This window comes from Phragmites australis, chromosome 5 (genome assembly GCF_958298935.1).
Source record: "Phragmites australis chromosome 5, lpPhrAust1.1, whole genome shotgun sequence".
NCBI classification, from domain to species: domain Eukaryota; kingdom Viridiplantae; phylum Streptophyta; class Magnoliopsida; order Poales; family Poaceae; genus Phragmites; species Phragmites australis.
In genome coordinates, this window is record NC_084925.1 from 6,041,809 (window position 1) to 6,062,555 (window position 20,747).

The 20,747-nt window shown below is 41.1% G+C and overlaps 1 protein-coding gene and 1 pseudogene across 1 annotated transcript; one reads left to right on the forward strand and one right to left on the reverse strand.

The window, feature by feature from the left end:
• Nucleotides 1-5,257: 5,257 nt before the first annotated feature.
• LOC133918587 (DEAD-box ATP-dependent RNA helicase 41-like) lies at nucleotides 5,258-7,919 on the reverse strand (annotated as a pseudogene).
• A 9,602-nt stretch (nucleotides 7,920-17,521) lies between these two features.
• Nucleotides 17,522-20,291, forward strand: LOC133918590 (SPX domain-containing protein 1-like). The gene is made up of 3 exons (XM_062362527.1): nucleotides 17,522-17,964; nucleotides 18,068-18,200; nucleotides 19,629-20,291. The coding sequence occupies exons 1-3, from the start codon at nucleotides 17,692-17,694 to the stop codon at nucleotides 20,012-20,014; spliced, it is 792 nt and encodes a 263-aa protein (XP_062218511.1). The 5' UTR covers nucleotides 17,522-17,691; the 3' UTR covers nucleotides 20,015-20,291.
• Nucleotides 20,292-20,747: the final 456 nt, after the last annotated feature.

Sequence of the window (20,747 nt, forward strand, 5' to 3'; positions counted from 1 at the left end):
TCCTTGTTCGGACCTCGAAGTTGGACTCTGTTCAAAAATCTCAAGAACACAGTTTTAAAAGGTAGTGTTCTTTCTTTCTTGAAAAAAAAAAGAAGAAAAAGCTAAAGAGATCAATCTCAAGAACAGGATGAAGGTGATATTTGTGAATAAGACTTCTGCTTTATATAATAGAATCATTTCAAAGGATCATGTTCTCTAAGATATCACCACTATGGCAGTGTATTTATACCAACTCATTACTCATTTAATGTCAAGAAATACATGTACATGGCATATGAGACAAACCAACAGGCAGCCAAGGATATTTCTTTCATCATATCAACTCAACCTATATAAACTACAGGAGTAACTCTAGTGAAGGTGCCTGTGCAGAAAAAGATAAAATTCGGTGAGAAGGATAAAATTCAGTGAGAAGAAATGTATTCAAATTAGTTCACTAAAATGACATCCATTCGATATCTAGAAACACACAATTTAGGCACTTACATCACCATCTCACAGGAACAAGGAATGTGATATTTCTGGACGTTCAATTCCACATCACCAGGCACCACTGAAACATGGATGGAGAAGGAAATATTTCAAGATGCTTCGTTCTATCAATCTTGTGTTAATGAATAGGCCATGCTCATGCATAAAGCATAATAATAAGTTTGACATCGTGTAATCATCACACGCTCTGCAATGGGGACGTAGAGATGCACTAAGGATAAGAGCGATGAACCCAATGTATGGACCATCAAGGTATACAGCAAACACTTTAAAGACCATAAGAGTCATATTTCTCCTCATTAAATAAGCTAATGTAATATATAAATAATTGATAATCATGATAGACTGCTACGGACAAAAGTCATAATGACCAACAAATTGTAGCCTTCAGACTAGGAACAGTCAATATTCAGGTCTCACAATTTTGATCGGGATCTGGCACCAGTATTCCATGGAGGGGAATCAGAGCTACAATAGCAGGCCAGAATTGAGGTGTTCATGTGCTGTTTCATATGGAATGCATAAGATATTAAAAATGCAAGATGAAGGAAGCTTCAAAACTTAGAATACAAAGAAAAAGGTAACATAACAACCCAAGCCGTTAATCCACAGGCATCCGGCCTGATTCACTTCCAACAAGGATCCAAAATTTTGCAAAATATGGATTTTTTAACCCTTCTGACATTAGCCTGGAGCCTCAACTCATTATTAGGCACAGAACAAAACCACAAGAAATCTCCATCTCATGTCAATTATGCACTAGATACAGCCATTCAATAAGGTGCATTAGTGAAAATAGTTTACATACAGGTGATCATCCAGAAAGCAGTAGTAAACCTGCGATGAGTAATCATTGCCAAACTCACACAAATATTGAGCTGAAAGAATCCCAATGGATTAGTATCTTAGCTGGGATGCTAAAACAAGGGCAAGTAAAAAATAGAGTTTGTAACTTTACATATGAGTGTAAAAGATAAATACAAAGAAAGACACAATGAGTGTGTTCATTTTCTTTCAGAACTCAAAGAACACACGCACAGCCAAAAATGCAGGTATCAGCTCCCTGGTTGGGTTTGGAGGTTTGCACAAAGCATGCAGTCAATGCAAAGGGACCATCCAATTAGTTGTCAGCCGTAATGTACAATTGTATTAGAAAAGAACAAAACAGAAACTCATAGAAAGAAACTAGCTTCCCACCATAGTTGATGCATACTGAGTTTCAGGGTGTCATGGAACAAACAGCATTACATTCAGTAAAATAGCATCTGATTGTGACCTTCCGAAGGTCTCTCTTTTGAGGGGAAGGCCTTCTGAAATTTTTAATCATATGCCAAAAAAAAGGTGTGGATAGCTATACATAATAGAGCTTGTGAAGGGTAAAATGGTCATTGTACTCTAGTCTAGGGTTTGGGGGTGTTTCTCATGTCTTGTACTACATATATGCCCTATTGGGGTAGTTCGATACAACTGATACATTCAAACACTCCACTCCATCTAACATGGTATCAAGAACTTCGGTTTCCTAGATCCAAAATTCTCTCTGCCCTTGGGAGGAGCAATATCCACTCCTGGGGGCGACAACCTAAGCCCCAAATCGTCCTAGTTGGTCAATAGCAGCAACAACAAGTATGTGTCTTCCACCGTCAGGCGTCCTCGTCGAGCACACCTCACCCTCTCCAGATCAGGGGTTGTATGTGCTCCTCCTCACTAGATCCGTGTGGCGGAGGGGACCAAGAATCGTCTCCTCCAAGGGGAATGTCAACACCACTGTTGTGGTTACTCCCGCCTGCCACGGCTCAGCTAATCTCCATCGGGCAGCACCTGCTGGACCTCCACGCACGACGTTGTCTCCAGATCTCCATATGCGCCACCGCCAGAACATCTCTCTGCTGGTGCCTAGCTCGGATCCTACTACCAAGACATCTCTCTGGTGGATCCCACTAGTGCCCAGCTCGGATCCCGACATCGAGGCCTTGCTGCCGTCGCCATCTATTCACTCTATCATCGTCGGCTATCCCTATCGGAGCCCATTGTGGATCGTCAACATGTCGCCCACCTTTCAACACTGCTGCCATTACCCTGACCCCTCTCTCTCTCTCTTCTTGTGTGAGAAGGGGATCAGCTTTTAGGTGGAGGATTGGGGTTGTGCCGATGCTTTGTTTGGAGGATGGCATCGTAATCCTTGTCTCACTATTGTTTTGTGCTCCCTAACCCGTGCCATCTTTTGTGTCGCTGCCCACTGCTACTAGTATCCTTGCCGTTGCTCGTGTCTGCCTCGTATTAGTCATTCTATCTTCGTGTCTATCCCAGTCCACCACTCTCTCTCTCTCTCTCTCTCTTGAGTTCGCCCATGCCATGTGAGTCCACAAAATCTTTGTCAAACAGTCAATTGCTACTTTTACTTTGTGGTTCGCCATCCTTTTGTCTAATTACTTATTGTCATTGATGCGACTTTGCCTTCTCGGTCTTCTTGTAGCCTATGTCTACTACTCGTAGCTTCTGTTGTGCGGATCTGGACGGCCTAGGCCTGTTCGGATGTGCGGCCTTGGCTCGTCTGGATATGCGCGACAATGGCTCGTCCGCTCCAACCTTGCTACCCTTCGTCGCCTCTGCCGTGACTCTTGACTGAAGGCATGTTCATCATCACGACTCTCTAGTTAGGTGTTTCTCTTCACTACTTCGCACCTCCTTGGCTTGACAAGGTTTCAAGGATTGCACGCAACGGTGACATGATGGAGACTCGGACTTCGGATTTTTAGCTAGTTTAGTGCCTTACCTTTTCAAATGCAATGATATTGCATACACTTTGCATTTGAATGGGATGAAGGGTAAAATGGTCATTGTACTGTAGTCTAGGGTTTGGGGGTGTATCTCATGTCTTGTACTACATATAAGCCCTATTGGGGTTGTTCAATACAACTGATACACTCATACACTCCTTCGCTCCATCTAACAGAGCTAACTTACCGAATTAATTTTTTGAGGAAAATACAGTAGGGCCCCGACTGTTACTTATTGAATTTGGGTTCTTAAGATAGTTAAGAACTAATAAGTTAAGATAGTTAAGAACTAATATGCTTGTTTTAGATTAGGTCCTTGTCTACACTGAATAATGATATAAACATGGAAAGTTTAGAGTTGTATCTGCCTAGCTCTGTTTTTATTTCCTCACTGACTACTTTTGTCCTAATCGCATGTTTCATCTGAAGTTATGTTTGTGACTTCTTGCAGTAATCTTTCTTGCAACAGCATTTCGTTAGCTAATATCGGTAACAATGTGCAGGTAGTATCAATTTTAACCCATTCATCTGCCCTTGCCGCTGGTTGCAACCTATTGGCTATACACATCCCTATACACCACACTCCAATGTCACTGTCCATGTGCTAGAACGAAACAGAAGAGCAGGATCATCAAGAAACAGAAGTTACAGCCATAAAGGGAAATGTATCATAACATGGTATTTTCATCTTTTGTAATTAAAGGTAGTATCTATGAATTGCTCATCACTCACTTACATAATCTACAGAGATGGAATTAGCATGTGCATGGTAGAAATGCTAATCAATTCAGACCATTTTATGCATCACAGTTAGGTAGATAAGCGCTGATATCCAACACATGGTATGTGAAAAATTAGATAGTTTGGTCACCCTAAATTTAGAGGTGTGACATGATCGATAATTTCTGGTACCACATTAGCTGGTCAAGGAACTGCTATGATGCAAAGGCACGCATTAAATATGTCCAGCAAGATAGCTGTAGTGGTCCCCCAACATTAACTCAATCCTTTGCATTAAGATTGCAAAGCATGCCACATTAAGTTACTCACTTTGTGATGGTGATCCTGTCATATACTAGATCTACCCAAAATGGTTTAGTTAAAGATCACATGCAGTTGTCAATTGATTGAAGCGTGTGCCAAGGGAAAAGATGGTAGAATGTTGATGCACTGGTAAAAAGATGTTTGTATACAGAAAATACAGTTTGCAGAGCAGAAAAATATTGAAGCACTGTTGCAATAGTCACAGAAGAATACAATATTGTACCTGTCAATTTGTTATTGCATTGAATACTTTTTTATAATAAGTTCACCTTTGCAGTCACACTCTTGCAAGTAATTACGTGAACAGGTGCATGCTCCCAAACCTTGTAATATGCAGGGAGAAAACAGAAAATAAAAATAATTGAACATTCACAGTAAGGGTATGAATCAGATGCGAATTAGATTATCTAGACTGTAGACTCCAGCTATATTTTTCAGCATAGTTCCTTCTCATCAAATGATTATATTGCCAGATTCAGTGCACGCATCTTTAGCTAGCAATGAGCTATGGACAGTTTACCAACCCATACTACACCTTTGGTAAGGACAACCACTAGAGTGTAAGATCCAACCTGCCCCTTTGAGTAGGGCTAAGTACTACAGGTGCACAGCACAGTGGTCCTGATTATTGTTTATTCATTTCTGGATGTTTTATTTATTCAGATTGATATATGTTTGATACCCTCACTACTCTTATGGAATTGTACAAGGTAACATTGAACCCAAATCACACTAATACTTATTGGGTAATTTTAGCATACAATTTCCAATTGGAATCTCCCTTCATTCAGATTATTGAATGAAATCACTCTTTATAATTGCTTTATTTAGAGTTTAGACCATAAGTGCTCAAGGGCTCAAAGCCACATGTTCAACCAGCCACTTGTTAGTTGTGGCCAAACTTGGCAATATAAAAATTCTATGGGAGGCAAAACAGGAAGGAGACAACAAGTAAATAAATTTTGATTCCTACTAAAGATTCATTTGAGGATTAAAAAATAAACTAGAGGTACACATAAAAACAGTTGAAAGGCAGCAGAGAAAATTGCAAAAAGAATGTTAGAGAACTCTTAATATACTTTCAGGAGATCCATTCCACGCCCCAGGACCCCAAAACAACAACAGATACTTCTCCCGTCAAAAACCTTCTCAAACTCTCTTCTCTCGTTCATCATCTTCTCACCATGAATAGAAACAACCTCCAATCCAGTAGCAACAGTAATTGCTTCAGACGAGATTGGTGCCAACTCTTGAACTCACAAACACAACTGCTGGATTACTTTTCATTATCTCAAAAATCTTCTGCTTCTGCTTAGACTCCACCCAAATAACCACTTGCTTAACTGATTTGTTTGGTCTGCTTGGATTCCCACAAGAAATGTTAATCAGATTCTTAGCTAGTGAGTTAGACATTTTCTCAACTTCTGAATGTAATGTTGCTGAAAACATCATAACCTGGGGGTGTGAAAGTGCCTGAAAAATCTGCATGGCCTGATCCTTGAACCCCCTCTCTAGCAAGTAGTCCACCTCATCAAAAACAAATACAGAAACACCGTTAAGGTCAACATTGTGTTTCATGAGAAGATCAATTAGCCTCCCAGGGGTGCCAACAATTAACTCAATACCATTTTCAGTTCTGTAAATTTGCTGAGCCAATGGATCTCCACCAACAATCAGGGCAGTTTTGAAAGGCAAACCTTTTCCAAGCACTTTTGCTTGCTCTTCCACCTGCAGGCACAGCTCTCTAGTTGGAGCAAGAACTATAGCCAACGGTCCTCGCTTGCCTGTGCATTGTGGCGATCTTACTCGTGAACAATGTGCAATAATAGGAATTAGAAAAGAAGCTGTTTTTCCTGAACCAGTATCAGCAGAAACAAGTAAGCTTCTATTACTCATTGATGCAGGGATGACTTGCATCTGCACTGGAGTAGGCATACAATATCCTGTGGTCTCAAGATTGTGCACAAGCTTCTCAGGAAGACCAAAGGATGCAAAACACATGATCGGATCAGGAATAGCCTCACCCTTGACACAAATGTCAAGTTTACTTCTCAGTGCAGTGATCTGAATGGCAGCCAAAGTAGGCATATTAGGAAAATTATTGTCTGTAATACAGAAGCTCTCATCACCAAAAGGAAGATTCACACGTTTTGCTGCTTTTATTGCTGGCTTTGTTTTAGCAGCAAGCCTAGCAAGAAGAATTGTCTTGCATTCCACACTGCAGATGTCATCCTCAGTCTGATCACATATATATTCACCATATCAGTCACATACAGCACAGCGAGGCTCCCCAGGTAGATCTTCTCTCTGCTCAAAACATCTTTCCTTAACAGGTAAATCTGCAAAGGTAACAAATGGCAGGAAAAGGCATTTAAGATCTCAGATTGAAATGGATGAGGCAAACAGAAGACCTGCTTTTAGTATCAGGAAAAGGCACATCAAAGTGGTGCAGGGATGCCTTGAATCATTAAGAAATGAGGAACAGAAAAAGGTATGTATAATGTTTGCAAGAACCAGGAAAAAAGACAAAAAAATGCGCTAGCAGAAAAACAAAATGACCATCAGCTAATAAAGTAATAGTCAGCAGGGACAGAAGATTTCATCATTCAATTCCAGAACCCTGAACTCTGAATATAAGTTTAAAACAAAGTTGCGCCTTTCCGACCTACATTCCCATTGGTCATGAACAAATGTGTACAATATAAAAGAATAGTAAGTATTATTTTTGCCATAGAGTTTTTTCCTTCTTTTTATTTGTAGCCAGAATATGCATTCCCAACTATGAGGCATTTACAGACACGTGCCCTAACCAACTCAATCCCCAATTACCTTCCAACTCGTTACTTTTATAGGCTGAAACAAGCAAGTTATCAGCTGATTGATTCTCCCCTTGCTCCATTCAGTTCAGGAAGGAAGAAAGCATAAGCACCAGCAAACTGCAGGGAAGAAAACAGGGCGAAATAAATTAGCTCAAACACCTTAAACTTAGAAACTTGGAAAAGCTGCTTAGCACCTTAACCAAACCTAATTTTGTTACGAACAACAAAAACATTAAATCTCGGAGAGAACAGCAAAACATCTTGTTTTCGTGGTCGATGCTTGGGAAGAAGAGCTTATTTGCGAGAATGCACCTCATGGAAGTCTCATTCTGGCAAAATACATCGAGTTCATAAGTTTTGGCTGATATCTATGTCCTGTGCCCAGCATAATATGAATTCAAATTGAAGCACAACTCATTACCCGCAACACGTCGGGCGCCGGCGCACCGCCACGCCGTCCCCCGCCTCGCTCGTTCGCGCACCTGCCGCCGCCAACCTCCCAACAGACCAAGCCGTTGCCGCACCGTCACGCCACCGATCGCCGACGCGTACTAGCCTAGGGTTTGGAATTTGGGGCGAGGGAAGGGAGGGAAAGGAACAGGGAGCGCCGAGCCGGGACGGGAAAGGGCCTGGGCCTCGCCGCCTCCGCCTTGGGCGTGTGCGCTCGAATGGGCTTGGGAAGGCCACTCGCGCGCGGCCTACTCGACAGCCTAGCCCAAGCAGTTCGACTCCCAGGTGCGGCCCAGCGGTGGAGTAGCGAAAGGAAGCTACCGGCCTACCGGGAAACTAAGGGTGTGTTTGATTGTCCGTACGAGATTTTGTAGAGCTGCATCGTATATTCTGGATGAGGGGAAGCAGGCTGAGGGGGTCCGTATTCTGGAAAAGAAGTGTGTTTGGTTGGTTGGATGAGCGATGCAGGTTGAATTTGAGTTTGTGTTTGGTAGACTGAATCTGAAGCTGTACGAAGGAACTCGCTGTCGCTAACGAGTGGACCCAGCTGCATCTGGCGAGCTAGGATGGTAGCTACGGCCAAATCGGACGCGCGCGCAGATGCAGCATCCAACCGTATGCCTGCACTCGCACGTGCAAGGCTGCTCTGGTCATTCGCCCATCCAAACATCCGTCTCAGCCATCCTATACGCCGAACATTGCATGCGCAGATGCATGCACGCGCGGAAGCACGCATCCAAACACCCCCTAACCGGCGATATCTCTGCTTCCAGGCTCCAGCGAGACGGAGAGGTCTCGCCGTTGCAGCGCTTACCGCCTCCGGAGCACGAGGCGGTGGCGCTAGGTCTGGGCGTAAAGGACGGAGCGGCAGCCGGCGAGAAGCACGGCCTGCTCGGGCTGTGAGAGAAGGGGAGTCCTGTGCATTAGCCATCCGATTTTAGCTTAGGACTGTGTTCGAGATTCGTGCGCGCTCGAGCGGACAACTATGGTCCGAACACAGAGGGATCCAGATCCTCTCGCTTCAACCAAATTGAAATCACAGGTGAGCTTCGGAAGTGCATAGCTAAAATCATGTGAATTCATGCTTCATGGTGACTTCAATTTGCTAAGGCCAACTCCAGCAGAGGAGTTATCTGGTACTACAGTACCTCGCAAAGTATTGTTCAGAGAGGCTGACAGCGGGACCGGAGGGAGAAAAAGAGTAGTAGAAGGTAGGAAATAGGGTAGCTGCTGGAGATGAAAAAATAAAGGATATTGTAATAGTGATAGGGGATGTTATAATAGTATTTTTGAGGATAAAAATTTGAGATAGCTGCTGAAGATGACCTAAGTCAAGGGATCTAGATTTAGCACGGGGCTGATGCGGACGCAGGCTGACGTAGAGTGGGTCATACTGTAGCGACACATGTCAGCCTCTAGTTGGATGGTGATGGGAGTTCGAATTCGATTTTCAAATGCATTTTTCTCTTAAACAGTATATCCATTTTTGAATCCGTTTGATCCATCATGTTACTTAGAATTAATACTACAAAATGAGATTAAATATAAATATATTATTCTTACTTTAGATTTTTTTTAAAATAATATTTTAAATGTCACTACTACAGAAATGATCATTATTGTCGGTTTAAAAACTATATTACTGTCAGTTATTGAACCGGCAATGATAATTATTATTGCCAGATATAAAAATGAAACTGATAATGAATATTGGTGCTGGTTTATACCACAAACCAGTAGTTATTCAAACTATCACTGTCAGTTCTTGAGCCGATTCTGCCGATTGATATACTTATTATTATCGATTCCAACTACAAGCTGGCAGTGATACTCAATTTAGGGGGGAAATTAAAATTTAAACAAGCACATAATAATTTAACCGAGTTGTATATTACTAATCTCCAGAATTACTAGCTTATATTACACTAATATATAATTAAGTCACTAATAATTCTTAACTCCCTCACTCTACACCAAAAACAAAAGACACAGCCACGCAGGCAAAAGAACTCTAAACCCACACGTATCTACCACTTGGGGTCGACCACGACAACGAAGAAGAAGTCATCGTCGTCGTCGCTGTTGTCCTTGTCGTTGTCGTTCTCGCCATTGTCGTCCTCATCGTTGTCGTTTTTGTCCGCAGCTTCCTCCCCTATGTCTGTCTCTGCCTCCTCCTCTTCCTCCTCCTCATCCGGCCCATCGAGGAAGTAGTCCCAAACATTATTCTCGAAGGGGGACCCTGCTAATCTGCTGGAGTTCGAGGATTGTGCCTCATTCGATCTCTCCAGTGGGGTCGGAACCTCGTCATCGAATGACGGCGTGGGTGTGGGTGACATGACCGGAGAAGGTGGCAGCGGAGTTGCAGGTGGAGTGGCCAGAGCGGGAAAAGGTGGTGTGTAATTCATCACGGTAGTGAAGGGGAAGATCAAGTGTGGGAGTGAGAGAGAGTGAGATGAGTGATCGAGTGAAATTTAAAGGCGTTTGGGAGAAGCCAAAAGCTGATCATACGATTTTTGTGCTATCACTATTGGTTGTAAATACAATCGACATTGATAGATATTATTATTGTCGGTTATTAAAGACATGTCTTTTATGGATTGGTATCACTAGCGGTTTTTAGTTAGAACCGACAATTATAATCACTATCACTGTCGGTTTTTGTTGGCTCGACTTTTTATGTGTGTCTTGAACTTATGAACCGATAGTGATGTATTATTATTGTCAGTTATTACTGAATCGGTAGTGAAAGGGGGGCAAGGATAATCTTTTATATAGTAGTGTGTACTAGTTCAACATTTTGAATATATTGTTTCAATGTTTTTCCATAAAATGTTGAGCTAGTTTTTCCAAAATGTTGAATTAGGTTTTGAAAAATGTTGAAATGACCCTTTCAAAATGTTGAATAATGCATTTATAAGCATGAAATCATACAACAATAAAAATAATAAATTACTAGTTCAACATTTTGAATATACTATTTCAATATTTTTACATAAAATGTTGAGCTAGTTTTTCCAAAATATTGAATTAGGTTTTGAAAACTATTGAAATGAGTCCTTCAAAATGTTGAATGCCTATATAAGCATGAAATCTTAAAATAATAAAAATAATAAATTACTAATTCAACATTTCGAATATACTATTTTTACATTTTTACATAAAATATTGAACTAATTTTTTTTCCAAAATGTTATAGTAGGTTTTGAAAAGTACTGAACTTAGTAGGTTTTGAAGTTTTTTACATACAACAAATTACTAATAAAGATTAGAAAAAAGAAATAAAAAAGACTTGCCTAATGCCCGTGGACCGCGGTCCAATGTTGGTGGGTTGAATTGATGTGTCAGCTAAGGATGTAAGTTTTGTATTTTTTGTCATTGTGTTGACCCAAAACTAAAAAATGAATTAGAGATTTATTCTCACCTAATTAAGTTAAAAAATAAACTAAGTAGTGACACATAACTATATATTAAATAACCACTTGTATCCCTAGTGTCGGCCTATATGCCAAAGGAAGGGGTTGTGAGGTGGGCCTATTTGTTTCACCGATAGGGTGGTAATGGGATTAGGCCTTGTTCCGGTTGTGGTGCGAGCGGAAGAGTAGAATGAGCCTGGCTTATTTTACACTCCTTACAAGTTGCGCTTTCTGTTTAGTTTTTCATGGATTCGTAATTTGCTAGGGTTCTCGTAGAATGGGGATTCGTTTTTGTTCTGATGCAATGAGGAAATTTTGATATATTTAGTTGCAGTAACCAAATTGCCCCTACAGAATTAAAAGTTTCTCCATTCCTTTGGTCTTTCTTGTCTACTACCTTTTGTTTCTTATGCCCGTGAAATTTTCGGCTATGTGCATCATGTGATGCAGAGACCGGAATGATTTTATTTTATTGTTAAAAAAATGTCTGTAAAGTTTTAGGAAAACAATGAATCAAATTCTGAAGGTACGAGAGTACATTACTGTAGCAGTTCGGTAGATGCAATACGGAACTAGATTTGTCGTTGACAAACTAGGTATGACGCGCCATATAAACTGTAGTGAGATCTGTCTGCAATTGTATTTGGGTCCGTCTGTTGGTTAAAACTAGAGAAGGAGTATTAAATTTGCTGCATATGAAGTTTTCGATCTAAGCTAAAGAGAAGACTCCGGCGATTGAATAGGTGAAGCTCTAAAATAATGGAGAAACGAAGGACGGACTCATTCCCATGATAAAAAATATGCATGGAGCTGCTGGCAATCAATGGTCCTTTTGCTTCCCTGTGTGCCAGGTTCACAGCTAGGTTCGGCCACGGTTGTTTGCTTCACGGATCAAAACAGCTTTGATCGCAACACTTGCTAAGGGACGAGAAAACCGAGCGCGAGCGTTGTTTCTGTGCGTGATCGTCTTTTGTGCATGCATCGATCAGAAATAGGCAGCTGTTCGTTGAAACTAGCTCATTTGTCGTGCATGGTTCCATGATGGCATATCAGTTGCATCTTATCATTTTTCAACGACAGCAAAATCTAAGCGTATGACAGGACATTGTAAAGAAGAAATATGTGAAAGAAAAATGCATTTCTTAGCTCAAATGAAAACAGACTAATTCTTCTGTTTGGAATTACTTAATCAAACTCAAAGCCTCTACCTGAGTGGAAGAAGAGTTATAATTGAAGATGGTAGCAGTACCAACTTGTGGCACAATGTTTGGTGTGGTCATGTTACTCTGAAAGACCCTTTTCGTGAGCTGTATGTTACGGTGAGGAGAATGGCCGATAGAAAATGGCATTTCTCCTTCAGAAGATGCCTAGGTGAAGATCTGTAAACCCAACTAAGAAAGCTAAGAGACAAACTAACAACAGTTATACTGTTAGAAACTGATCACCACCTCATATAGACTTTGGGGAAAAAGGCCACTACACTGTGAAAACTATGTATGACAATTTGTGTAGGAACAAATATAGGTTGCAGTATAAGAATATATGGAAGGCGAAACTACCTTTAAAAATCAAAATCTTCATCTGGCTTGCGCTCCAAAATGACATTCTCGCCAAAGACAATATGGCCAAAAGAAAATGAAAAGGCAATGTGAAATGTAAGTTCTATAATGAGGATGAATCTCTCTAACATTTAATTTTTACCTGCTCCATGGCCAAGACATGTGGAGCCTAATTGGCTTTGGTCTAGGTGCAAGCTGCAGACAAAAACACGGTATCAAGGCTTAGATGAGACATTTTATACCTCATGGTAGCAAATTTTTTGTAACTGGTTTAGCAGCAATTTGTTGAGCAATCTGGAAGCTGAGAAATAGAGTCTGTTTTGATAATAAACTTATGAGACCTTCTATTGAGATTGTGTGGTATGCTTCTACTTTTCTAATATATACTGGACAGGCCTAAAAAAGGATATGGCGAACATACATTGAAGGATGGAGTCAAATGCCTGAAGAAGGCGGCGAATAGTTTCCACCCTAGGTAGACTGCAGGCGAGAATCCCACTCCAGGATTGCGGCTGATTGAGTGGGGGATTGAGTCCAGGCTGAGTTAGTAGCTTTCGTATAAAGATGTACTTAGAAGGGCTTGTTAGCTATTTTGTGACCTTTTGAGGAACTTGTTAATACAGACGGTGTTAAACTCGAAAAATATCGTGGGTCTGAAAAGCAGCTCTTGGAGCTATGGGCTAGTGGTGTTTGGGTTTCAATGGGTTCAGGTCACATTATTTAGTGTGTGGGATACATGTAATTTGGTTGCTCCTGAGTAATGAAATACGGGTTCGCCCCTTCCATGGAAAAAAGAAAAATAACGAGAGAATGTAGATCAGCTTTTAGCTAAGAGATCGCATTTCAGAGAGTCGCATGGCGGCGGAGATAACTCAAAAGATAAATTGAAGATCTTATGGGACTAATATTCTACCAACATGACAACTTAATACACAACTCATTTTAGGAATAGAATTGCTCTCTTTGTAATCGGGTGTTTCTTTTTCCCTTCTTGTACCTTGATTTGTCATCTTCTCACATTTCACCCTCTTCTTCGTCTAAAGTGAGATCCCTTATCCATCTCCGACGAGTTTAGATTTTGTAATCGGGCATTGTATATTGTTAATACCTTCTCTCTTCTTTCTTCACATCATGCAATAAGACACTTATGAAGAACATAAAAAATTAGGAAATTAATAAAGTAGATGCAATTTCATAATATGCTTAAAACTTCCACTCTTAGTACATAAAATATTTATAATTATCACGTGAAATGAATATTACATTTATCCTCACAATAATTCCCACTTGTAATATTTATGATTTGTCATATTAGAAAGAAAATTGTGATATTGTGTGGTATGCGCCGTCAAATGTTTAACTTTACTATGGCTATCCCTGCATGAATATTTGATGCGAGCTATGTACATGAAAACATAAAAGTACATTCATACTAAATTTTATTATGTTTTATGAAGAGTTATATCATCATTACTTAAATTAATGAAGTTGTCTAGAAAGTACTTTAGACTCCTTAAAGTTGCACTTTAAAGATATCCAAATGTCGTTTGCAATTTTTAAAGGCTCCTAAAACTTGAAAACAAATGATGAAGGGGCTAAATATACTACAAACGGTTTTCTACTAAAAAATGTTTTCCCTCCATAAAAATGTTTTCCTACCTTATCTTTTTTTCCCCACACGTGTTAAGGCATCCCAACAATACATCTATCAAATGATATTTAGTGGAAGCTCTATCAAATGATATTATGCAGTTTTCAGCTCACAGAGTGATTATGTGGGAGTAATTTCCTAAAATGATAGATGCTTGGGGCTAAAAAATAGTTTTTTCTAATTTACTTTCCTCATAGAATCACTTCCTTCATAAAATTTATCCTAAAAAATTGTCTAAAAAATAAAAAGAGCTCTACTAAACATACCGCTAGTATGTCCACGTTAGATTTCTTGCTACAAGGCAGAAAGATCATGAGGAGAAATAAAACTCGACTACTAAGGAGAGAGAACACGGACAGAGATATTTATCTCCAAATTAGTAGACAGTCTATTTACACTCATCAACACCCATGTAGCCGCTAGCACCCTAGTACATGTGCATCCATATTGATTTTAGAGATGATCCTATAGTTAGTCACTAGTACCCTATTAAACCTTATAACTAGCTACAATTAATTGTTGGAGACACCCTTAAGACAGTAATTGTCAATACTATTGGAAGATGTCCTTACGTAGTCATCTCAGCTCGACTGCACTTGCCCATATATAGAACATGATTTAAGAAAAAAAAAACCATATTATTAAATAGTAGTAAACCGGCTTAAAAAGTGGGACAACAAAACATATGTCTTCCTGCGTAGACCACTCGTAGACATGACAAATAGTCAAATCAAAATATATTTTCCAAAACCGTCAAATACCGACAAACCCTGATAGTAAAAGTAAGTCAAAAGTGGACTCATTTGATCTAAATAAATGACTAACTTATCCATAGATACTTAACCTACCAAACATTCTTTTCTCACGAGATCTCAGTCAACATACCCACGATAACTCGTGAGAACTAAAGAAAAAAATAGTTACCAAATCCTTTAAGGAATCTTATCAAGATACCTTTTTAGCTCCGTCAACATCACTATCTCAGCAAGTAAGCTGAGTAAACGTCTCGTATCAACGGGCTAAAAGAGGATGACTCACATGCCCTCCCGCCGCGTCCCAGCGATGGCGGCCGCCGCAGATGATCACCCGCGCTCGCCGGCTTTGCGTGTGAACGCCTGCCTGTGCCTAGCTAGCTCCGGCCCGGCGCGGTCGCTATCCTTCGTTCTGTGGCGAGGAGAGAGTTCACTTGCGTGGGGGGCAAATCGATTCTCTCGTGCTGCACTAACAGAAAAAAAGATTCTCTCGTGCTCAGAGGCGACACGATCGGAGGGAGAGAAGGGCATCTGCTGGGATATCCTCTTGGATATTCGTTTCCCCAAACGGAATTATGCTTGGAATCTTCGGTGCCCTGGTCCGTATGGTGACTTGGTGTTGGACTTTGTGCCCGTGTCGGATTCGGATCCTCTAGCGTCCGAGAAGAACGGTAACGTGAGGATAATTTTTTTTTTGCATGTGGTACTGTAGCACTCCGTTGTGGGCGAGGTGATGTAGCAAATATATTGCTTATAGAAATATTGTATTGTCAAATTATAACCGTCCATCTGCAGTCTAACAGTTCATAATGAAGTGACTAAGTTCTACCGTAAAGTTAGAAGATCTGAATTCCTAATGTGTCATACGTATCTAGTCGCATGCATAATCTAATTTTTTTTTCGAATCGGACACCGTGAATTCAAGTCAAATTCTGATATCCATATTGGAATTCGAGTTGGATTCCGACATCCTATCGAATTTTGAGTTGTATTTCGCGTGTCTATATTTTCTTTATCGAATCCGATATCAAATTTGAGTTGGATTTCAAAACCCGTGTTTGTTAACGTAACACTGCCAATATTGCTAAGTTTGCTTGCAATTTGTGATGGGGAAAATGTGAAAATATCATTGATTCAAAACATCTCGGTTTTTTGCTTTGGTGATGTAAGAGACAACCTCAACCAATCCTCAAATTAAAGTCAATGGGTACTTGCACCATTGATAGGGTAACGTGAGGGAGTTGCACTGGGATTTTTTATCTACTCAACTTGCATGATTATGAAATGCATCTTACCGTACTCATTCAAACAATAATGTATTCATTTCGTGGCCACATGCAAGTGCCAGATTAAATGTCATCCCTGTCAACGGTGTTGTGTGAGGAGGATATCTTGTCACGATATTTCGTGGTAACCTCCGTATGCATTTCCATTGGGTATTACTTTAAAAGAATTGGATATTCCATGAAGAATTCAACATATCGACAACAATGAGGGAGATGGAATGGTTCTAAGTTGTTTACTCGAGTTGAGCTTTTCGACAAACTTGTAAGCTAATGAAGCCAGCCAGCTAAAAGGTAATAAACTATTGTCCTCTTTTGAGCAGTTGGTTTTGCACATTGGAGTGGTATTGATACATGTTTAATTGGAATGGAACATGCAGCGCCAAACGTGATTTTTTTAAAAGCATCTACTTATTTCTATTTTCATGTTAACACTTTTGTTGAAAGTATGTTTTGTTGAGCTAAAAATATTATTGCAATCATTGAATGTTTCTTCAACTAATTATGTTCAATAGCAGCAACCATAACTTTTAACCATGAACAATGAGCCACGTAGGACAACAAACAAGACATAGCATGTGTGGCAGCTGACAGAAGAAAATTGCAAGGCCAACACATGCTTCACGCACAAACAAGAACATATTTTTCATTTCTCACGGGTATGTTCAATCATGTTGCTCTCTTGGAAAGTCCAAGGATCATGTTTATCCTAATCCACAACTAAACAAAGAAATCTTGAGACATAAAAAAGTTTAAAATGCAAACCCGTACAAAATACTAGGGGTGTTGAATCATGATTGAGGTGTTTTTACAATGTTATGCCTAACCGTTGGGCTCCCTTCAACGACAATCTTTTGTCGGTTCATCTAACATCTTGAATTGTTTTTTTTTCTAAACTATCATGCTTAGCCTATAAAAGAGTACCAAAATTATTGTTCAAGTCAGAATGCTGATTCACAAATAACACTACATGAGTTAAAAGTGATCGTACTTAAATACTACCGTAACTCATTATAACATCCTTTCGTGTATATTATTCATAACAGATAAAACATAATTCTGAGTACATAATTAGCCACTATTATTGATACATGTTTTATATTTTTTTTCCATTAGGTCAACTCAAAACTAAAAATAAATAAATTAGAGATTCATCACACGTAATTAAATTAAAAAATAAATTAAATATAAACTCAAAAATATCTATTAAATACCCACATGCATCCTGGCCACTGTAGACATCCAAACATAACACAAATCCCTCCCCATGTTGCTTCTCCTTGGGTGCGCCTACCATTTCCCCTCCCACCACCCAAGCCGACGAAGCCACGCGTCGTATAAAACCACCACGGCATATCCTCCTCCCCTGCACCGCTTCTTCATCTCCTCCTCTCCCACCCCCATTCCACCACGGATCCTCGACCAGTTCGATCCAATCCCGGTTCGCGATGAAGTTCGGCAAGAGCCTGAGCAGCCAGATCGTCGAGACGCTGCCGGAGTGGCGCGACAAGTTCCTGTCCTACAAGGACCTCAAGAAGCGGCTCAAGCTCATCGGTGTCGGCGAGCGGCGGAGCAAGCGGCAGCGCGCCGGAGACGGACCACCGCCACCGACAATGACGGCAGAGGAGGAGGCCGGGTTCGTCGCCCTCCTGGAGGCCGAGCTCGACAAGTTCAACGCCTTCTTCCTCGAGAAGGAGGAGGATTACGTCATCCGGCAGAAGGTAATTTCTTGATCGATCGATTCATTGATCAAATTCCCCTTCTTTCGTGTTTGGGTCGATCCGGTTTCTGATTCTCATGTGGGTTTGGGTTGATGGGGCGCAGGAGCTGCAGGACAGGGTGGTCAGCTCGGCGGAGGCGGGGTCGGCGGAGGAGCTGATGCGGGTGCGGAAGGAGATCGTCGACTTGCACGGCGAGATGGTGCTGCTCGAGAACTACAGCGCGCTCAACTACACCGGTGAGCTCGCCCACCCTGACTCTGCTTTGGGTTGCAGATTGTCATGTCTGATATTGAGATCTGCAACCACATGTAGTACTTTTCATGCCGGGCCAAGGAATATTCTATGGTATCATTTGATATGCAATTTCACATGATTTGAAAATGGCATGGCTGATTTTTGTTCACTTATAAAATACACTTGGAAATCTTTATTGACTTAGTGTAATTTTGACCAAACGTGGAAATAGGATACTTAATAAGTTCACTGAGTTACTGAAAACTGAATTCTACATGATACGTCTAAGAATATTCACCCTCTTACAAACAGTGATAGAGAAAAACGCGATGGTGCTTGAGTACAAACAGTGATGTGATCATTTCGTTCTTTGTGCCACAAAATGTTGAATTGCTTGTCTTGTATTCCTCCCAAAATTTTATTAATTATTCATATCCATTTTTCCCATTGGTTAAACTTTACATTTCATCAGCAAAGATAGAGCGCTAGTGGAACACCAACAGTAAAACCCCTTTGGACAAAGTGATAGCTTGCCCTTTGCAATAGGAGGTGCAATTTCTTGAACCAAAAATCAACCAACTATTTATGGACCGTGGGTTGCATGCTCGTAGAGTGTGGTTCCCACTAAAGTTTGTGGGATTCCTATGATACATGTCAACATAGATGTCTTGGAGCTGAAAGCAGCTCACTCCAGTGGGACCATAGGACACTCTTGACTTTTGTAGCTAGACAATTATGTTTTACAGGACTTGTGCACATATTCAAACAACCATTTCTTGTAATATGTATAAGTGATCCATTTTTTTATGAGAGGGGCCCAACTAAACCTAAGTTTTAGCTTTGTCCATACTATACTTGCAAAATTTTGGAGAATATCTTGTGATAACATCAGGGCTCAGAAGATGTATATTGCGGTGCTTTCTGTTCGCTTAAGAAGTAAATATCTCATGTATTATTCAAGATATATTTTCTGTTTTTACTGAGTGACATATCCTCTTGGTAGAATAGCCGAAGTGGAAGACTTGTGTTTTTCCATATTTTCTTAAAAAAGAATCTGTCAACAAATTGTTCCCTTTCTTGTTGAAGAAATGCTTTGGTTTTTTGTGTTGGGGACTACTGCACATTTTGGTTACATACACGTACAAAAATTCTGCAAGATATCAACATCTTTGTCCACTGATCCATAGAAGTGTGAAATGCATATGAAGTTATGAACTAACTTTCTGAATATTAATTTAATTGGTAGGTGAGTTCATGGTTCTTGCCCATCGTCTTAGCAGATTTCTTTTTTTTTTTTCGTTTTGATTAAGATGCAAATAATGGACGATTTTCGTGGTGGTTGTAGCAGTGAACTTGAGGAAAAAATAGAGTTTCTCGGCCGGTCCGTGTTATTGCCTTTATGCTGAAAAGGTTGTAATTTGCTTAATCAGGACTGGTTAAAATCCTCAAGAAGTACGACAAGAGGACCGGCGCCCTGATCCGGCTGCCCTTCATCCAGAACGTAATGCAGGAGCCGTTCTTCACCACTGAACTCCTGTACAAGCTCGTGAAGGAATGCGAGGCAATGCTGGACCGGCTCCTGCCAAGAAGCCAACCGTCTGTGCCGAGCGAAGACAGCGACGGCGATGACAAGCCTGCGAAGCCGAGCTCCTCGTTGGCCAACGGTGTCGTCGGCGGGGCCCTGGAGCTGGAGGATATCGAGGTCATGGAGAGCATGTACATGAAGAGCACGGTGGCCGCGCTCAGGGCGCTAAAGGAGATCCGGAGCGGGAGCTCGACGGTGAGCGCGTTCTCCCTGCCGCCGCTGCACGGGTGAACTGGACAGGAGGAGGAGCCGGAGCAGGAGATGACTGAGCAGACTGGGAAGAGGTGACTGGGCTGATGGATATCTTGTGTACGATGCCTTCTCCATGCTTGCACTGCTGCTATTTCTTGCCTCTTGCTCGGAGTTTCGTTTATTGCTCCTCCGTTTCTGCGCGATGTACAGTGTTTGTTTTCACATGCAATCTGGGAACTGCTGTATAATTAGGGATAAACGGAGTCTAAAGTATATACATTAATAACTCGCAAAGTTCAGCATAAATTTATCTGGATTTGATGCCAACCACTGGTGCGTAAATGTGTTGTGCAATTTTGGATCCCGATGTGAAATCACTCGTGCCCCTGAAGCCAAATAGGTTGGTAGGCCGCTGAGCGGACACGATGAGCACACGCCGCTCTGCAACGGCTAAGAGAAGCGGCCACCCTCGGTGGCCGGTGGCGCGTCTTCTCTGAGCTGCCAATGGGTTTATCACGCGCGCCGAGGGTGCGGTCAGCACCGACGGACGGAAGCCAGGCTAGTCCGTCGAACTACCAGCAACCCAGCGTCGGTAACGTCCATGGTGACCACAGTCAGTGGTGAAACCAAGATTACAAGATAGGCAAGTTCCACCTCATAATTTTTGCCGATGAAAGGGATGCAATACACAATTTCTTCACGATTTAAAAGTTCAGCCATTCGGATCTTTGAGGCCTGCATACGACTCCAACGCGGCATGTACGTAAGAACC